Genomic DNA, 16,831 nt, shown 5'->3' on the forward strand with positions numbered 1-16,831 from the left:
TTACTAGCGTGTGAGATGAGTGCAATTGTGCAGTAGTTTGAGCATTCTTTGACATTGCCTTTCTTTGGGATTGGAATGAAAACTGATCTTTTCCAGTCCTGTGGCCACTGCTGAGTTTTCCAAATTTGCTGGCATATTGAGTGCAGCACTTTCACAGCATCATCTTTCAGGATTTGAAATAGCTCAACTGGAATTCCATCACCTCCACTAGCTTTGTTTGTAGTGATGCTTTCTAAGGCCCACTTGACTTCACATTCCAGGATCCCCGGCTCTAGGTGAATGATCACACCATCATCATTATCTTGGTCATGAAGATCTTTTTTGTACAGTTGTTCTGTGTATTCCTTATTATTATGTTGAATAAGTTTTAATTACTTTTTCAGATACTTTTCCATTATAGATTATTGTAAGATATTGAATATAATTTCTTATGCTCCGTACTGGTCCTTCTTTTTTATCTGTTTTATTTATAGTACTATGTATCTGTTAATTCCAAGCTCCTAATGTATCCTCCTCTCCTTTCCCATTTGGTAACCATAAATTTATTTTCTGTGTTTGTGAATCTGTTTCTGTTTTGAAAATTGGTTCACATTCAAACTTAAAGAATAGAAAAAGACAGGTACACAAAGTTTTCTTGAAAGAGTAAGTGGAAGATAGTGTTGAAGCATCAGTGCAGAGAGGAAGCTATTAAATTGGCCAAAGGACAGTTCTTGGAAACCTTACAGACAATTCAGGAGTCAAATGCAAACCATAGAAGGTCAAGAAAAAGAGACACCGAGGAGACTTCCCTGGAAGTCCAGTGGTTAAGACTTCGCCTTCCAGTGCAGGGGATGTGGGTTCGATCCCTGGTCTGGGAGCTAAGATACATGCCTCATGGCCAAAAAACCAGAACACACACACAACAGAAGCAATACTGTAACAAATTAAAGATTTTAAAAATGGTCCACATCAAAAAAAAAAAGAGAGAGGGAGAGGCACAGGAGTCAGGAGAGTTTAGAATTTGCTCAGTGATATGACAGATACAGAAGAGAGATGGTGTATTGGATGGAGGTGGTATTGGGTCCAACAAAGATATTGTTAGAGAAAATTTGAATCAGAAAGAGGCCGTTACCTGGCAAAGGCAAGCTGGTGATGAGGATGCATACTCCTTGCTGGCACTGGGAGGGGTGTGACAGTGAAGGCTGAGCTGGTGGAGCACTCTAGTGTGGGGAGACAAGGAGCACAATGAGAGGAGAGGCAAGTGCACAGAGATACATACCTGTTTGGTTTTATTCAGAGTAATTTATGAAGCCCTTGGCGAGGAAGACTATGGCCCCCTCTTATAGAAAGAGGTCAGTATTGCATAGAATCAGTGTTTGGATGGCAGATCTGAAATTTGTGAATACTGGTGTTATTGGATAGATTGGTGATGTAGCTTTGAAGATTAGTTTGAAAATGTTAAAAAAAAAAAAGTGCTTCCTTCTTCCTTTTATGGACCATGCTTCCCTAGAAGTCCAGAGCCAATAATGCATAGGAAGGAAGACAAATAAAAATGACCTTCCTTGCTCTGTGAGGCTGGCTGCTTGAGAGCCCAGGAGAGGCCGCTTCTCCCTGGCTTGAAGTTGCAGTGGTTGCTAACATTCTGTTGAATGAACTGTGAGATGCGTTCACTTTATAGGGACGGGATGTTACATTTGCTAGCTGGATCATACTAGAATTTTTTTCCTTTCCTTACAAATGATAGAATAGACTAAAGAGACCCAATAGAATTAATAAAATTGTCAAGCACAATAAAAATGCCTGGATTATGTGTCTTGGTTGCTGTTTCCTCCAACTCTTCTTGAGGGCTTTAGTAGAGCTGGACCCAGCCATGAAAGGAGGATGGAAGAATTTTTATCTGAATGGCTTGGCAGGAAACGTCAGGTTTTTCTGCCAAGAAATCGGAATTTCCACTTGTGTCAGCAAGATGTGAATTAAAAAAGAAAGAAAAGTGCAAAAAGAAATAAACAAAAACCACACAGGTGCCTTTAAACCCAAGGTGCAAGGTTTTGGAGTCTCAGAGTCATGATTAATACTGTGCTGTTAAGTTGAATGTATCCCTGAGGGGTTTGGGGGAGCTTGACCAGCATCTCTGAAAGTTTGAAGTGCAGAGGAGACTGAGCTAAGACTTTCTCAAACCAGATCTTGTCCAAACCTCCTTCAAGAACGTCTGCCTGATGGATGTGTCCACATCTAACAGCTAAAGAAACTCCCTTTCCTATTCAGTAGCCTCCCCCGACACTGACTTAACTGTTCATTGGTCCACTTCACCAGCCGTGACCCACGGATGGAGACTTAGATGTGGGTGCATCCATATACATCCGGTGTGGGTGATGGCTTATCTTGACCAGTTTGCATTCTTTGTGTTGACTCGGTCAGCCCTAAACCTCCTGGATGCAATTCTTCACACAGCTTGCAAAAACACTTTCTCGGAACCCTGGCTAAACTTGCCAAGCTATTTATTTTTATTTATTTATTTGGTTATGCCAGGTCTTAGTTGCAGCATGCAGGATCTTTAGTTGTAGTATGTGAACTCTTAGATATGGGATCTAGTTCCCTGACCAGGGATCGAACCTAGACTTCTTGCACTGGGGGAGCATGTTGTCTTAGCCACTGGGCCACCAGAGAAGTCCCCGCTTTTGCCTTTTGGTCAGGAGATTCCTAATGTGGTGAGAACAGGAAATCTCAAGACTGAATGCTTGTACCTCTACCCTTGTTAACAAAAATATTGATACATGCCAGTCTGGGTTGTCCTGCCTTCAAAAACAGATCATTGTGGATTATATCTGGTTCAGCAGAAGGTACCTTCTCTTGTATTTAAAAAAGGCACATTGAGTAGCTTGATGTGGGAAATGGCCTCTGTCATCCTCAACTGCTGGGAGAGTGTGACACGTTTGACCAATATGTACTTATTTGTTTTGTGATTGTTTTGAAAAGAACAGAACTCAAACAACGGCAGACACACCTCAAGCTGGATAAGGAGACTGATCTTTAGTCACACCCATCTCAGATTGTATATTTAAAATTCATTATTTAACACTGAGAGAGGAAACATTCAGGAAATGTTTTCTCTCTTTAAGGTTATGAGAAAGGCCAAAATCTACCTTTCCTCACCGTATAAATGGTCAGGTTTAGAATTATAGGGAACTAATTTGATTGCCAACTCACTGACTTGTGACTTTGGGGAACTTCATTTTTCTAAGCAAGTTTCCTTCATCTGTAAATGAAGGATGATACTAGTACCCACCTTAAGATTCGGAAAACTCAGTACTAGTGTGTTAAATGGTGCTGCTTTATTGTTGGTATGTATGTCTCAGGTGTGCTTCATCAGTTCACTGATGGGTGTCCCCAAGCTGGCTAAATCAGGGGATGGCACACTTTTTCTGGAAAGGACTAGCTAGTAAATATTTTAGAATTTGCAAGGGCGCTTTGGTCTCTGTCATACCCAACTCTGCTCTTATAAGGAGAAAGCAGCCATAGACAATATGAAAATGAATAACCCTGGCTGGGTTCCCATAAGACTTTATTCATGGACACAGAAATTTGAACTTTACATACTTTTCATGTGTCATGAAACATTCCTCTTCTTTTGATTTTTTTCAGCCTTTGAAAACTGTATAATCCAGTCTTAGTACACTGGCCATACAGAAAGAAAACAGGAAGTGGGTTTAAGATGCCAATAGTCATCCTAGGAGAATTTGCCTGATCATTTTTAGTAAACATTGCTCATGGAGAAACAGCACATGGATTTCTTGGGAAGATTCAAGAATCTCAAGTCATTGTAGCAAACCAAGTAGGGAAGAGATTGATATTTTCTACGCAAATTTCAAGTAGGCATACTTTGTAAATGTTGTTTATGGGCCTGATCCAAGAGACATTTAAAAAGTAGGTGAAAGAGATGGCCAGTTAAATTATAGGTCATTAACTTGGATCCTCTTTCTGGTTGTGAAGCAGCAATTATTTGCTCCCAAGACATCTAGCCTGGCTCTTGGTGAATGTGCATAGCGGTTTGTTCCCTTACAGTTTTTTTCTGTATAATCCCATCTTTTCGCCTAGAAATCTGTGAGAAGTTGGGTGGAGTAGATTGGTGATGGCTTATTTTATATAAGGGGAAGCAGCAGCCCAGAGAAATTCTGTGACTTTGCCTGAAGTTCAACTGATGCAGCAATAGAATCAGCCTTGGAAACTCAGCCACTACCTCCCAACCCACTTACATCCCACCGTCCTGCTTTGCACAATTATTAAACAGATAATGAGGAAATTAGTGCTGGTACCTGGCATTCATAAATGCCATAATTTATAAAGATCCTTATCATATTTTGTTTAACCCTCAGGAAATAACTGGCAAGTAAGCAGAGCAAGTTTTATTGTCTGCCTGTTAAGTGAGGCAACTGACAATCTGGTATATTTTATAAGTTACTCAGGGTCACACACCAATAAAGCACTGGAGGCAAGTCTGGTCCTTAGGTTTTCTAACTTCTTTTATTATACCAAGCTGCCTTATTATATATACGATATGGCAGTTGATGTCATTAATATCCAAACATTAAAAAATAAATTGAAAAAGAAATAACACCCTGCCCTGGTTCCAGCCCCTGGCAGTGATTTTTAAGTAGAGGTTTGCATTATGAGAATTTTTTTTGCTTTCAGAATGCTGCGTGTGCCTCCTGTAAAAAGTTGAATTAAATGCTTTTATTTTTGGTAAGTGGCCCATGTAAGTTTATTATTTATTTATTTTGGTACTTTTTGCTCCAGCTCCTTTGCCTAAACGAAGCACTGCTGCATTTTTATTGCATACCTCATCATTAAAAGAAATTGAAAAGACGCTTGTTAGTTTTAATATTGCATGGATGAAAATCTATCTGGCACTTTTAGGAACAGTTACGGTTCCTAATAGTGCATTTTAAGAAGGAGTCTGGTTTTGTTCTCCATTAAGAAAAGAGAGAAGACTTTTTGAAATTTGCTATAATTTGATTATCATCTTTCTTGGGGAGAAGGTCTCTTGCTCAGTGTGACCCTGGTTTTATTGACTCATTCGGCATTCTTTTCCAGCCTGTGGGAGGGGAAGTATGCTCTGGGGCTGCATGAAAGACCTTTGGTTTGTTGGTAAATAACCCAAGCAAAGCTGCTTCCAAAGGCAAGTTTTCCTCTCTTCTCTATTAACCATATGCTTCTTTAACTATGGACATATGCCCCTTTCCATAAACTACATGCAGCCTTAACTGTTGGAGCTATTGTTAACTTGAACACAAACCAAAGACTCAGATGCCTTCTGGCATGTAAGTCTGTAATACAGTCCCCCCAAAGATGGTGGTAAATATTCCTTTGCATAAATAGCTTTTCAGAATCTGGAGACACTGGATAACGGGTCACTTGATTACAGACTAAAGTAGCCTTTCCTGATAACTTTTATAGGAAGGGGTAGAATAATTCTAACACCGATCATCTTCATCTGTACCTCTAAAGCAATGCCAAGCAAATCAGCGTTCAGCTCTCAGGGCCTTTGTAGTAGACACTTTGCAGGGGTTAATCATCATTTATAATATTGATAGATAAGAAAGTCCTGCTGACTTGGCCACTTACCTGAAGGATGGCTTGAAGTGGGTTGTTTAGACTTATTAAGCCTCAAGGTATTTACCTGAATAACTGGGGTGCCAGAACTGCACACCTGGCAGACTGTGAGCAGCCAGTGGGATTAATGCCTTTGCACTTGGCGTATGACCTGGCTTTCCGTACAAGCTCAGTGAGTGTGAGAGTAGCCGTGCAGTAGCGATCATTTCTAATGCACTTTCCTTTTTAAAATTCTTTTATTTTTTCTAATGCACTTTTCTTTTGTACCTTTCAGGGGATGACCTGGCGAAAGCTGGTTTGGCAGGAAGGGACATTAGGGCATGTTAGGGATGTACTTGTTGGAAGGTACTTGTGTATAGTACAAAATAATTAAAAATAGTCCTATAACTTGAAGGAAGTGAATTTACATAAAGCCCAGTATCATTGTAAGCTGTCACTAATATGTGTAAAAATAGCCTAGCAAGCACTTACAGCTTTAAGAGGTGGGATAAATAGTTTAAAATAAGACTACAGGACTATAGGAGATAAAATAAGACTACAGGAGAGAAACTCATGGAATAATTTTTCAATGTATGTATACTTAATTTGGACTTCTCTAGAGAATTATTGTAAAGGTCATACTTAGGATAGAGTTAAAACCAAGAGTAAAAGAAGGCAGCTATTTCTGCACTCTAAAATTCTTGAGAAATACAGAACCATAAAGGAAAAACATTGCATAGAAATATTTCATGCTCTCTTGGTGCGTTTTTTAAAACTTAAAAAATGTATAGAAATAATTATATATTTGTTTTCCACTTTTCCCTCCTCCAAAAACTTGACTCCTTAAAGAACTTGAAAGCACAATAGTCTGGTGGGTGAGTGGACTCTGAATGTCCATTGCTGGCTCTGCCTCTTTCTAGCTGTGTTTTCTTGGATAAATAAACCTCACTTTTTGTATCTGTATAATGAGAAGTACAGAAGTATTTGCCTCATAGGATTGGCATGTAACACCTTAGAAAAGTACTTAGTGCTCAGTAAAATTCTTTCCTATATTCATTAAAATCCTTGATTCACTGTATTTAATAACAATATTCCATCCTAAGATAATGGACTTTAATTTTGTTACCTAGTTTTCCATATTATAAATAACACTGTGATGAATATCCTTGAAAACAAATTGTCTTCTTTTCTAATTTTTTTTTCCCTTAAGATACAGCCTGGAAGTGGATTATGGAAATATTTTAATAGTGTGAGAAAGTGACTTGCCCTCCATGTCCCCCTCTAACTCTCAGTATTACTGCTTTTGCAGTTTTACTGTAATATCCCTCATTGTTTTGGGTATAAGATTTATTGGCAAAGGTGGGTAAGTTCCTTTAGGGTAATAGCTAGTCTGAAGTGTGTAGCCAAACCTAGTCTGCTGCCTGTTTTTGTGCAGCACATGAACAAAGGATAGCTCTTTACATTTTTAAATGTGATGTGAAAATTACATAAATTCAGATTTCTGTATTTATAAATGAAGCATGGGGACACCGCCATGCCCGCTTGCCTGTGGCGGCTTTCATGCTGCAACAGGGTTTGGTGGTTGGGAAGTTCCCAGACACATGCTTTAGGGCACTGCTGCTGCTGCTAAGGAGCTTCAGTCATGTCCAACTCTTCTGCGGCCGCACGGACTGTAGCCCACCGGGCTCCTCTGTCCATGGGATTCTTCAGGCAAGTATACTGGATTGGGTTGCCATGCCCTCCTCCAGGGAATCTTCCCGACCCAGGGATCGAACCCGTGTCTCTTACATCCCCTTCTTTGGCAGGTAGGTTCTTTAGCGCTAGTCCACTTGGGAGGTCTTAGGGCATTGATCACAATTCAAATTTATTTTATATTTCTTGTCACTGAATAAGGAAGTCCAAGAGCCAGATCTTTAAGTAGGAGCTTTAAAGACTGACTGCCTGGGTTCCAGGCTCTGCCCACCAAGCAGCTGTGTGTCCTGGGTAAATAGCCCACCTTCTCTCTGCCATAGTTTCCTCATCTGGCAAATGAGCAGAAAAACAGTGTCTAATCAGGGTACAGTGAAGAGTAAAGCAAGACAGGCGAAGTCCTCTCGATCTCATAGTAAGCAGATGTTAGCTGTATTTCACTGGTATGTGGTTAATGAATTTGAATTGGTCAGATGAATGAGACCAAAAAAAAAAATTACTTGTATTTTGGAAAGATAGATGAATTTCGTGTTTTATTTGTTTCCTTAATCACTTACTGGGACTTCTTGAGTATAAAAATACATTCCCCTGGCGTTGTGTCTGGAAAGTTAGAAAAAGGACAGAAAAAAGGTCTGGTTGTGTCCTGGTTCCCAGTCTCCTGTAGAGGCTGGGTGATTGGTGTCTGCCCTGTCCAGTTGGTCGGAGGAGAGGAGAGCAGCAGGGTACCAAAGCCTCCTGTCTTGTCTGTGACCATCAACGTGGACTTTGGGGGAGTTTAGGTTTTGTGACCATTCCTGCTTTTACTCATAGTTTCTGAACCACTCCTGGAAAGTGTTTCCCAAAATTTCAGACTTTTGTGGCTAAGTAACTTGAAGTAGACTTAGCTCTATTAAAAGTGTGAAGAGTCAAAATGTGCTGTTTTCATTTGGGTTTCTCAAATGCAAGTTTCATAGCTGAGGTCAAAGTGGGCAGTGGCTAGAGGGAGCTTCTGTGGTAGAAATCTGATCCAGGCAGCACCTGGCCTTGCCCAGAGGCTGAGTCAGCAGAGGTGAGCACCCTTGCGCCATCCCTAATCTGGTCCCAGTGGGGGTCAGGCCTCCAGCTCCTTTCTGTACAGTAATGATATTCTCTTGATATTTAAGTGTACTCTCCAGGAGGATCTGATTCCTGCCATAGAGTAAGCATGGTCTTTAAAATGTTATTAAAAATACAGTACCACCATATGCTCAGGCTTTCTTATTTCCCAGTTTTCTAAAAAACCAAAACCAGGCACCAAAACCAGGCAACATCAACACACCAGATGAAGCCAGTTAAATTTGTGTTCACCCCCCAAATTTAAAACATGGTGGAAAGTTTAGGAAGTGGAACTCTGATGTTAGGGAGGGGATTGGGTGGGTGAGAACCTGGGAGCCACCATTCAGAAGTACGGCCAGTGGAGGCTGTCACACACACAGATTTCTTTCTCTGCTTGCCTTTAAAGGAAGAGCAAGAATTCCCTGGAAGTCCAGTGGATAGGACGCTGTGCATCCACTGCAGGAGATGTGGGTTTGATCCCTGGTCGGGGAACAAAAATCCCCCAAGTATGGCAGGACTGGGGGCAGGGCAGAGCTCCAGGGCAATAGGCTTGGTCCCACTGGAGGATGCAGCCACAGCAGCTGTCAGCTCACTTGAGCCTTGTGAGCAGACATTCCACGATGTCTCTTATGATTGTGGGTTGTGGATGTCACTATGGGTGGTTAACTGCTTAGGTTGTAGGTGCAAAGCAAGGAAGAGAGACTCTTCATTCTTTGCTTTTAAAAGACTCAAACCGAGTTCTCAAAGAACTCTCTAATACCTAAATGTTCCTGAGACTGTTACTCGCAGATAGGCATAAATGCGCTATTAAGTGGAAGGAAAAAAAATGGGGCCCTCCTGAGAATTTATTGTACTGCCTTTGATGTCACTAATTAACTCACTCTGTGTAAGCAGTGACTAGTAACTAATAGCAGGCTAATAGAAGAAGCTTCATGACATTTTAGAATTCTTAAAGCTAGGAAAGGTCTTCTTGAGCTCATGGAAAATTAGGAAGATCTCCGTTTTACAGGACGGCCTGCCGGGCCCTCAGGGGCCTGTTTTGTTGTTTGTTGTTGTTGTTTTTTTCGTCTTCCCAGGTACAGGTGGGGTTTGGCTACTGCTTTGTCTAAAACTTTGAAAACTGGTTAGTAAGGTTGAGTTTGTGCTGGGCCAAGTCATAGTGTTAACACCCAGAAGCATCCTTCCCGAGGTGGGCAGGGGTGTGGACCTCTGATTGGTGTGGGTTCAGAGAGAGGCGAGGCAAGAGGATGTAAACCCTATAGGGCATGCCTGGTGAGGCCTCAGACATGAAGCTTGTGTGATTGACCCCTGATTTTCCAGATGACAAGGAGCCCTTATTTTTGAAAAGGCAAGAGGCTGCTTGCTCCAGACCTTGGGAGCTCCCTGCTCCCGGGAACTCCCGGCAGTGTCAGGTTTGCCCTTCAGTTTATCTAAATTCTTGTCTTACTCTCTCTCCACTCTTTCTATCCCAGGAGCCCCTTTTAAAGCTGTGTGAAGCTCTGGAAGCTGAGTAGTAGGGAGTGAGGCCAGAAATTGCCTTGGGTTTAGTCCTGTTCTTGGGAGCAAATAGTTTCTGGTGAAGGGCTGGTGGGATACTGGTGGGTCAGTCCAGACTATGTTTTGTTCTTTGGCAAAAAGAACTCTAGAAATGTTAAAAAAAAAAAAAAAAATGTGGTACTCCTACTGCTGGGATGGAGGCCGTTTTCTACTTCTCTGTTTTCCCCTTTCGATCTCCTCGTTGATGGAAGGAGTCAGAGAGAGCTACCCGTTAATGCTTGAGCCCATGATCTTTGAGAAAGGATTGCCACTTGAATTTCTCCAAAGCTTCAAATCCCCCGGCTGCCCTCTCGAGTAGCAGGCCCTGCAGTCGGTTTAAAGGTTGCAGACAAAGCAGGGAGCGCTCTCGGATCCATCTGGGCCACTCCCTCTGTCATCAGTCATTGTCAATGGGAGATGTCTGTGTAGCTGCACAAGGGCGATGTCTGACCCCAAGGGCATTGGAAATGTTCTTAGAGAAGGCATTGTTTGCTCCTCCCTTTGGAAGCCAGACTCTAAGATTCCAGGGAGCAGCTTCTGGCTTAGGCATCTCTGCAGTCAGGATGGAAAGGGTCAAGATTCTGCTTCTAAAAACTACAGACACTACCTCCGCCCACCGCCCCCCACTTTCGGGCATAATTCTACAAACCTTGTGAATGTACTTAGCCTCTTCTCTTTCGTTTCTGATCTCTCTTTGGGCAAAGTCTTAGAGAAAATTCTGAAACAAGGAGGCGAGGCATTGGGTTCCATTGGTTTTTTTATTCAAAGAACATCAGAAAGTAAATAACCACAGAAATAAAAGCTGACAAGATGCAACCAATGCATAATAAGAAAACATGAAATAATGCTCTTTCCAAACACAGCCAAGCAATTTCCTGGGGGAAAAGCAGAAAATGATGTTCTGTTTCTTCCTTAGACGAGAGGAAGGTGGGGCTCCAGGCTTGTGGGAGCACACTAAAACCTGCAGTAACACAGATGCCATTGGTCGAGCCTCAGCGTGCGACAGTATGTGTGTGCGCGAGTGAGTGTGTGTGTGTGTGCGCGCGCACACACAGCCTGTGTAAGGCATGCGCCTGTCCTCATACCTGTGGGGATAAGATGCTCCAGGGTACTAAGACCCTGAAGTTGGATGTCCTACCGTGGATTTGTCCCTGGGGCCTTCTGGGTTTTTCCCAGAAGTGGTTGTTTGTTGACAAAAACTTATTTGGAGAGTATCAAGGATTTGAAAATGTCAGATCATCGAAATGTAATTACTCTCCTCCCTTCCTTTAACTGATGGTTGTGGGGGTGGAGGCTGAGATTGCACACAAGCCACAGGTATCATTCACCAAACCTGCCTGGGAGCAGACCTCTTCTCATGTTAAGAGGACTTGGTGGCCTATCGAAGGCGTGATTAGGATTCCTCTTACATCACGTATAAGGGACATGTTTGCATAGTTTTGATCAGGAAACTGGCCCTAATGCCTTGTCTGGCTGTAACATCGGGTTCTGGTGAGGAGCAAGTGAGAAGATACAAATAATAAAGCGGTCTGTGGCAGAAACGGATTATTTCTTTTCTTAAGAAAGAGGATTGACGTTTGCCGGTGAGGGGTCAGGAATAGCCCTCCGCGTGTTGATTGAGGCTCACACCTGTGTTTTGATCCATTTGTAGATGACTTGATGATATCATTCAGTTTGGAAATGATGAGGTTTCACAAACTCAGACCTTATTAAACACGGAAATATTATTTTCTTGTTTGAATCCTATTCTGTTCGAAATCTGAGTATCCACTCCTTCTTTTTTTTTCCTCCTTAACATTTTGTGGCCTCCACCCCTCCCCCCAGCCGCCCTGCCTTTTGGGCTCACCGAAATTTGAGTGCCACTTTTCTGGGAAAGCCTGATATTCTGACTTCAGTTTTGTAATTTAATGATGGAGAGTTTCCTTAGTAAACCAAATTTAGAGTCCTAGAATGCTTATCTTATATCCAGACCTTGAACATAAAAGGCATTTTATACCCGCAATTGTTCATTTAATGAGCAATTGCAGAGTGCAGGCCGGTTAAGGGATTGAGCTATATGCACTATTATTGCAAGAAGTATTCCGAAATACCAGAAATAGGACGTAAGCTCTGATCAGGGAGACTGCGAGCACAATTACCTTCTTTTCAAATCCTTCTGTGACACTGCGGGAGGAAAAAGGACTTTGAAACTTGAAAGGAAAGAGCTTGCTTTCAACCTCAAAAGCTAGGAGGAAAGGGCTCTGAAATTTGCTCTGAATTCCCAATTCACCATTAGCCTGTTTCTTCCTTTAGCCTCAAGGCATTCTCCGCTTTTTGAAAAGATGTTAAGAAATTCAGTCACAATAGAGAGCCTAGTTCTGAACGTGTTTCACTCGGTCCATTGAGGTCTGGGCTCCAGCCTTTGTGTGGAGTGAATTGAGCTGAGCGGCTAGCTGGTTGCAGAGAGGTGAATGAACAGTCGCTGTGCAGTGGCAAATTCTGGCAAAGAAAGAAGCGCCCCCTCTTCCTTTATTTTCCAATATGCATTCCTGTACAACCCCGCTAGTGGCCATATGTGGCGTCGAGCCTGTTCTTAAGTCAATACCGGGTCCTTGGTTTATTGCAACTCTTGTTAAGTTTGTCTTGTAATTGAAGCTGCTGTTGACCTTGCTTGGGGACCGTTTGTAAAACCGTTTATTTAGCATAAACTGAAATAATAAACCCTCCTTCTCTGGGGCTGATTGTGATAGGGTGACATTAGTTTGATTTAATGATTAGCCAGCCTGACCCTTCTGCTGGAGAGAGTGCCTTGAATAGAGAGAGTTCACTCGGAAGCACTCAGAAAGAATACTAATGAGCTTGTCAAATTTAGCATGGCTCCAACCACTTTTAATTCCTCTAATGGGAGCAAGCACTGCCTGGGAGAGGGAGAGGGCCAGGGTGCAGGGAGGCAGGGAGACACCGAGAATGTTCGTAGCAGGTCTGCACTGCTAGAGAAAGCCCAGCAGAAAGAGAAGTTTGCAGAAAGTAGCTAGCCAGAGCCTGGGACTGAGTTGTAAGTATCCGTCTGTTCACTTTCGCTCTGTGTCTTCTGTGTCTTGGGGGGAAGAGAGGTGTGATTCTTTTAAAACGGGATTGCAGGGGACGGCTTGAAATCCACGTTCATTTCAAAGAGGTGAGCACTTGTATCACAAGATCCTCACCCACTGATTTGGTCAGGGGGACAGGAAGTGTTCCTGGTTGGTGATGGGGTGTAGGGTTTTACCTTTCCATGGAAACAGTCATCTGAAACTTTTCTGTCCAGTCCAATGCAAAAGAGCACTTGTGTCCTGGGTCTCCAGGAGAAGAAATCAATCAAGAATTTGGGAACAAATGCACAGGTGTGTGTGTGTGTGTGTGTGTGTGTGTGTGTGTTGAGTCCTGCTTCTCACCACATGATGACTTCCTGGAAACCTTCCCTGTAAATGATCTAAGCAATGCTGGTGATGAATCCGCTCTTGAGTTGTGAGAGTTTATGGCACCAAGCACGTCTGATGCAGTATGGGTTGCCTTTGGATGAGTTTGGAAAAACCTGAGACAGCTTCTGAAATGCAACGTGGGGGCAGCCCTCCCTGCAGTGGGTGGGAATTCCCTGATTTCCACTGGAGCACAGATCTGCAGAAGGCAGGGGATCCAAAGTGGGATCCTGATGACAGTTTTGAAAACAGTTTTTCTCTTGAATTTTTTTAGAGACTTGCATGTCTCAGTCTGACCCTCTGAGCCTGCAGCTGCTGAACCGAGAGAGGCACGAACAGTCGCCCTGTGTTTGGCTGTTCAACTCCACTGGCAGATGCTTCTGGAAGACTGGGCTGTTTGCTTACATTTTTGCAGCTGACTTCTGCTTGTTGCCATGGTGGACAGTATGTTTCTGTCAATAATTTGGCCTGGCGTAGCCTGTCTGCGCTGACTCTCCAACTTTATTGAACAACTCAGCTCGACTGAGCAAGATTAGACAGCTCTCGTCTTCTTGGCTTGCTAGAGTGGTTGCTAAATTTATAAGAGCAGTCAGGAATATGGCTTGGAAAGTTTCCCTTTCACTGTAGAGAGTACGCTTTCAAGCCTCATAGCTGTTTGTATTCTGGGGGTGTGTACTGTCAAGGTTTCATCCTGTATGCCCCTCAGAATCAACTCAGTATAGGAGATAAACTTCAGGAAATAATCACCTGCTGGAATTTTCTGGAGAGGTAGAGTAGGTGAAAATGTGGGAGTCCTGACTCATATAAGAGTAAGTCTGATGAAAGTTTCCACGTGAAAAAAATCCTGGCCTGCGTTTTACTAAGAGAATTAGTTCATTTGTTTTCAGTATTAAGTGTTTGAACTTTGCTGATTTCTTGTTCTAATTTGATATTCACACATATTGTGTTAACTGTTATGAAGAAATTAATTTTTAGCTAAAAAGACCCGCCCGTTTCCACTTACCCGCCTCCCCCTAACTGCGTCTTTCTCCCACGAGGTGGGGGAGAAGGTGGGAGGGCTGTGATTAGTCCATGCCCATTATTCAGTTATTCGTGAGGTTGGATTCAAATGCCTGTCTGTAAAGACATCGTGTCTAAGAAACTCACTCTATTGTAGAGATGCAGTTTTAAGAGAAGAAAAGTTAATTTCTTCTAGGAAGATTAAGTCAAGGGAATCCTGTTTTAAACCTGGAACAGATTAGTAGGGCTTGGTTATTCATCTTTCCCAGAGAATGCTAATTGCATGTCACAGTCCCTCTTGGTATGAGCTGTCTGGCTTTCCAAATGCAGGTCCATTCTACAGAATTTACACCTTAGTGCAAAGTTGAAATTGGAAGTTGTGCAGGCACACCTTAGTGGAAAATATGACTTTGGCCATGGTGGGAATTTTTATAAACCGACTATGAGTTTTGAGTGTTTTTAACATCCTTCCATCTTTACATCACTGAAAACCTTCATTCTGCAGCTTGCAACTTTACTGCTAATGAAGTCTGAGTGTGGATTAGGGCCTAAAAGTATTAGAAAGAGAAATTAAAATGTCGAATTTTTTGTTGTTGTTGTTTTTGTAGTTTGTTTTTAAACTAGCAAAAGCATGGTTGGAATTGCTTTTGGAAAGATCAATGTGTGAAAATGTGACCATTTTCTTTTTTAGTAGTTACTTGATAGATTAAACTCATAATTTATCCCATCATTACAAGATTTGAGGGTGGGGATCTGCACAAAATAGTGCTAAAATAATATTTCACAGTTACCCAGCAGTAGTCAGCAAAATCACTGTAAAGTCCAGAACATACCTCATTGCCTATTTGGTTTTGAAAGTCATTTGCTAGGCTAAAAAAAAAAAAAAAAGAAACATACACTGCTTATTTTTTCAGGTCCCAAACATAGGCAGGAAAATGAGAATTGCTACTGGCTTTAGGTAGTTCAAAGTATTAGTCATCCCAAAAGAGTTGTTGTTACTTGAGTTTGTATTTTCACACTAGTTCATGTTCATAGTTATTTTTCTAAATTTGTCAAAAGAGCTATGAAATTGCTAAAGCATACTTTTTTTCTGTTTTTTTTTTTTTTAAGAGAAGTTTAAGAGAGTATGTCTTTAAGAGAGTATGTCTACCTAGCTAGACATACCTCTGGTTTTTTTTTTGATATTTTGAAGAGAAGTTTGTGTGTGAAGATTAGATGAGTTCAAGATCTGTTCAACTAAATAGTACAACAGTATTATTGTTTATATCCACTTATGGTTTTTTTGTTTTTAGGATCAGGAATGAGAAATAGCTTTCAAATGAGGTGTCTAAGCAGTGTCCTAACAGCTTTGTTTGTTTCCATCAGCATTTATCTGCCAGAGCACAGTCTGTGGATTAAACACAGAGCTTGTGTGGGCATAATTGAGAGTGCACGTATGATTCTTACAAATGAATCGGTCCACTTGTTGTGGGTTCTGAAAGCCAGTTTGGTTTGATTTTATGCCACGGGTCTTTGATCTGCTGTTATCGGAAAGGCCATCCAATCACATTTGCAGAGAACTGTAGTGGACCGATGGAAAGTTCTTACAGATGAAAGGGAACAGAAGTATGAGGGAGCTTGAATTTCATCAAGCTGTTTCTTACATGTTTGAAACGATGTCTGGAGCCCACCGGAGTGTGGATGTAGATCAGTGTAGCTGACGCCCTCCACACCCACGCTCTATCCCCATTTTCCTCTCAGCGCTCAGCTCCGCTCTGTGGGCCGAAGCAGGAAGTGTCCTGTAAGGGGCACTGTAGGTGTTCATGATTGCCATCTTTATCCCTTGGAACCTGTGGGTTTTCGGTCCCATGTCTGGCACTGTTTCATCTCTCAGTGGATCACACACCTGACTTAATAAAATCACAAGGATAAGTTTTGCTTTCTAACAGGTCTTCCTCTGAGGAACAGGGGTCCCTTGCCTCCTGGATCACTGGAGGCCTGGCTTCCTCAGGCCAGGAGAAGCTGGCAATCCATAGCCTTAGTCTGGCAAAATCTCCAGCTCCTCAGGCCCTGCAGGGATACTGGCAGGTCCCTGATGGGAAACCTCACGGGCAGATTCGGCTGGAAGCCGGGAATGAGAATTTGCTGACATCTCAATGTAATAGGCTCATTTCCTGCTCCCCTTCCTCCTTCAATTTGTATCCTGGACTCTCATTCATAAACAATTTTGGCTTGAGACCCTCCAGTCATGGCTAGCTTTCACAGTTGCCAAGAATGAGAAATAGGCTTCTTTTGGAGGCGGGGAGATGGATGGACAGGGAGCCCCAACTGATGATGGTTTTTGAATGTCTCCTCAAAGTGCTCACAGAGTTTTCATTTCCCTTCTGTCTTCAGAGGATGAAAGTCCTGGACAGACCTATCACAGAGAGAGAAGAAACGCAGTCACTATGCAGCCACAGATTGCCCCGGGGCTCAGCAAGATCAGCGAGGAGCCTTCAACATCCAGCGACGAGAGGGCCTCGCTGATCAAGAAGGAGATCCATGGGTCCTTG

At 42.4% G+C, this 16,831-nt stretch overlaps 1 protein-coding gene across 5 annotated transcripts in view; it reads left to right on the forward strand.

The window, feature by feature from the left end:
- Positions 1 to 16,831, forward strand: part of GLI3 (GLI family zinc finger 3) — a 321,249-nt gene that overhangs the window by 85,549 nt on the left and 218,869 nt on the right. For 4 of the 5 annotated variants that reach the window (XM_010829081.1, XM_010829080.1, XM_010829082.1 and 1 more), the window contains one exon: positions 16,674 to 16,824. In XM_010829081.1, coding sequence (XP_010827383.1) covers positions 16,674 to 16,824 — 151 coding nt within the window. Of the gene's footprint in view, positions 1 to 12,664; positions 12,902 to 16,673; positions 16,825 to 16,831 lie in introns of those variants that run through there. The other variant, XM_010829083.1, reaches the window with a different exon arrangement.

Source organism: Bison bison, unplaced genomic scaffold (genome assembly GCF_000754665.1).
Source record: "Bison bison bison isolate TAMUID 2011002044 unplaced genomic scaffold, Bison_UMD1.0 scf7180017864499, whole genome shotgun sequence".
Taxonomy (NCBI): Eukaryota; Metazoa; Chordata; class Mammalia; order Artiodactyla; family Bovidae; genus Bison; species Bison bison.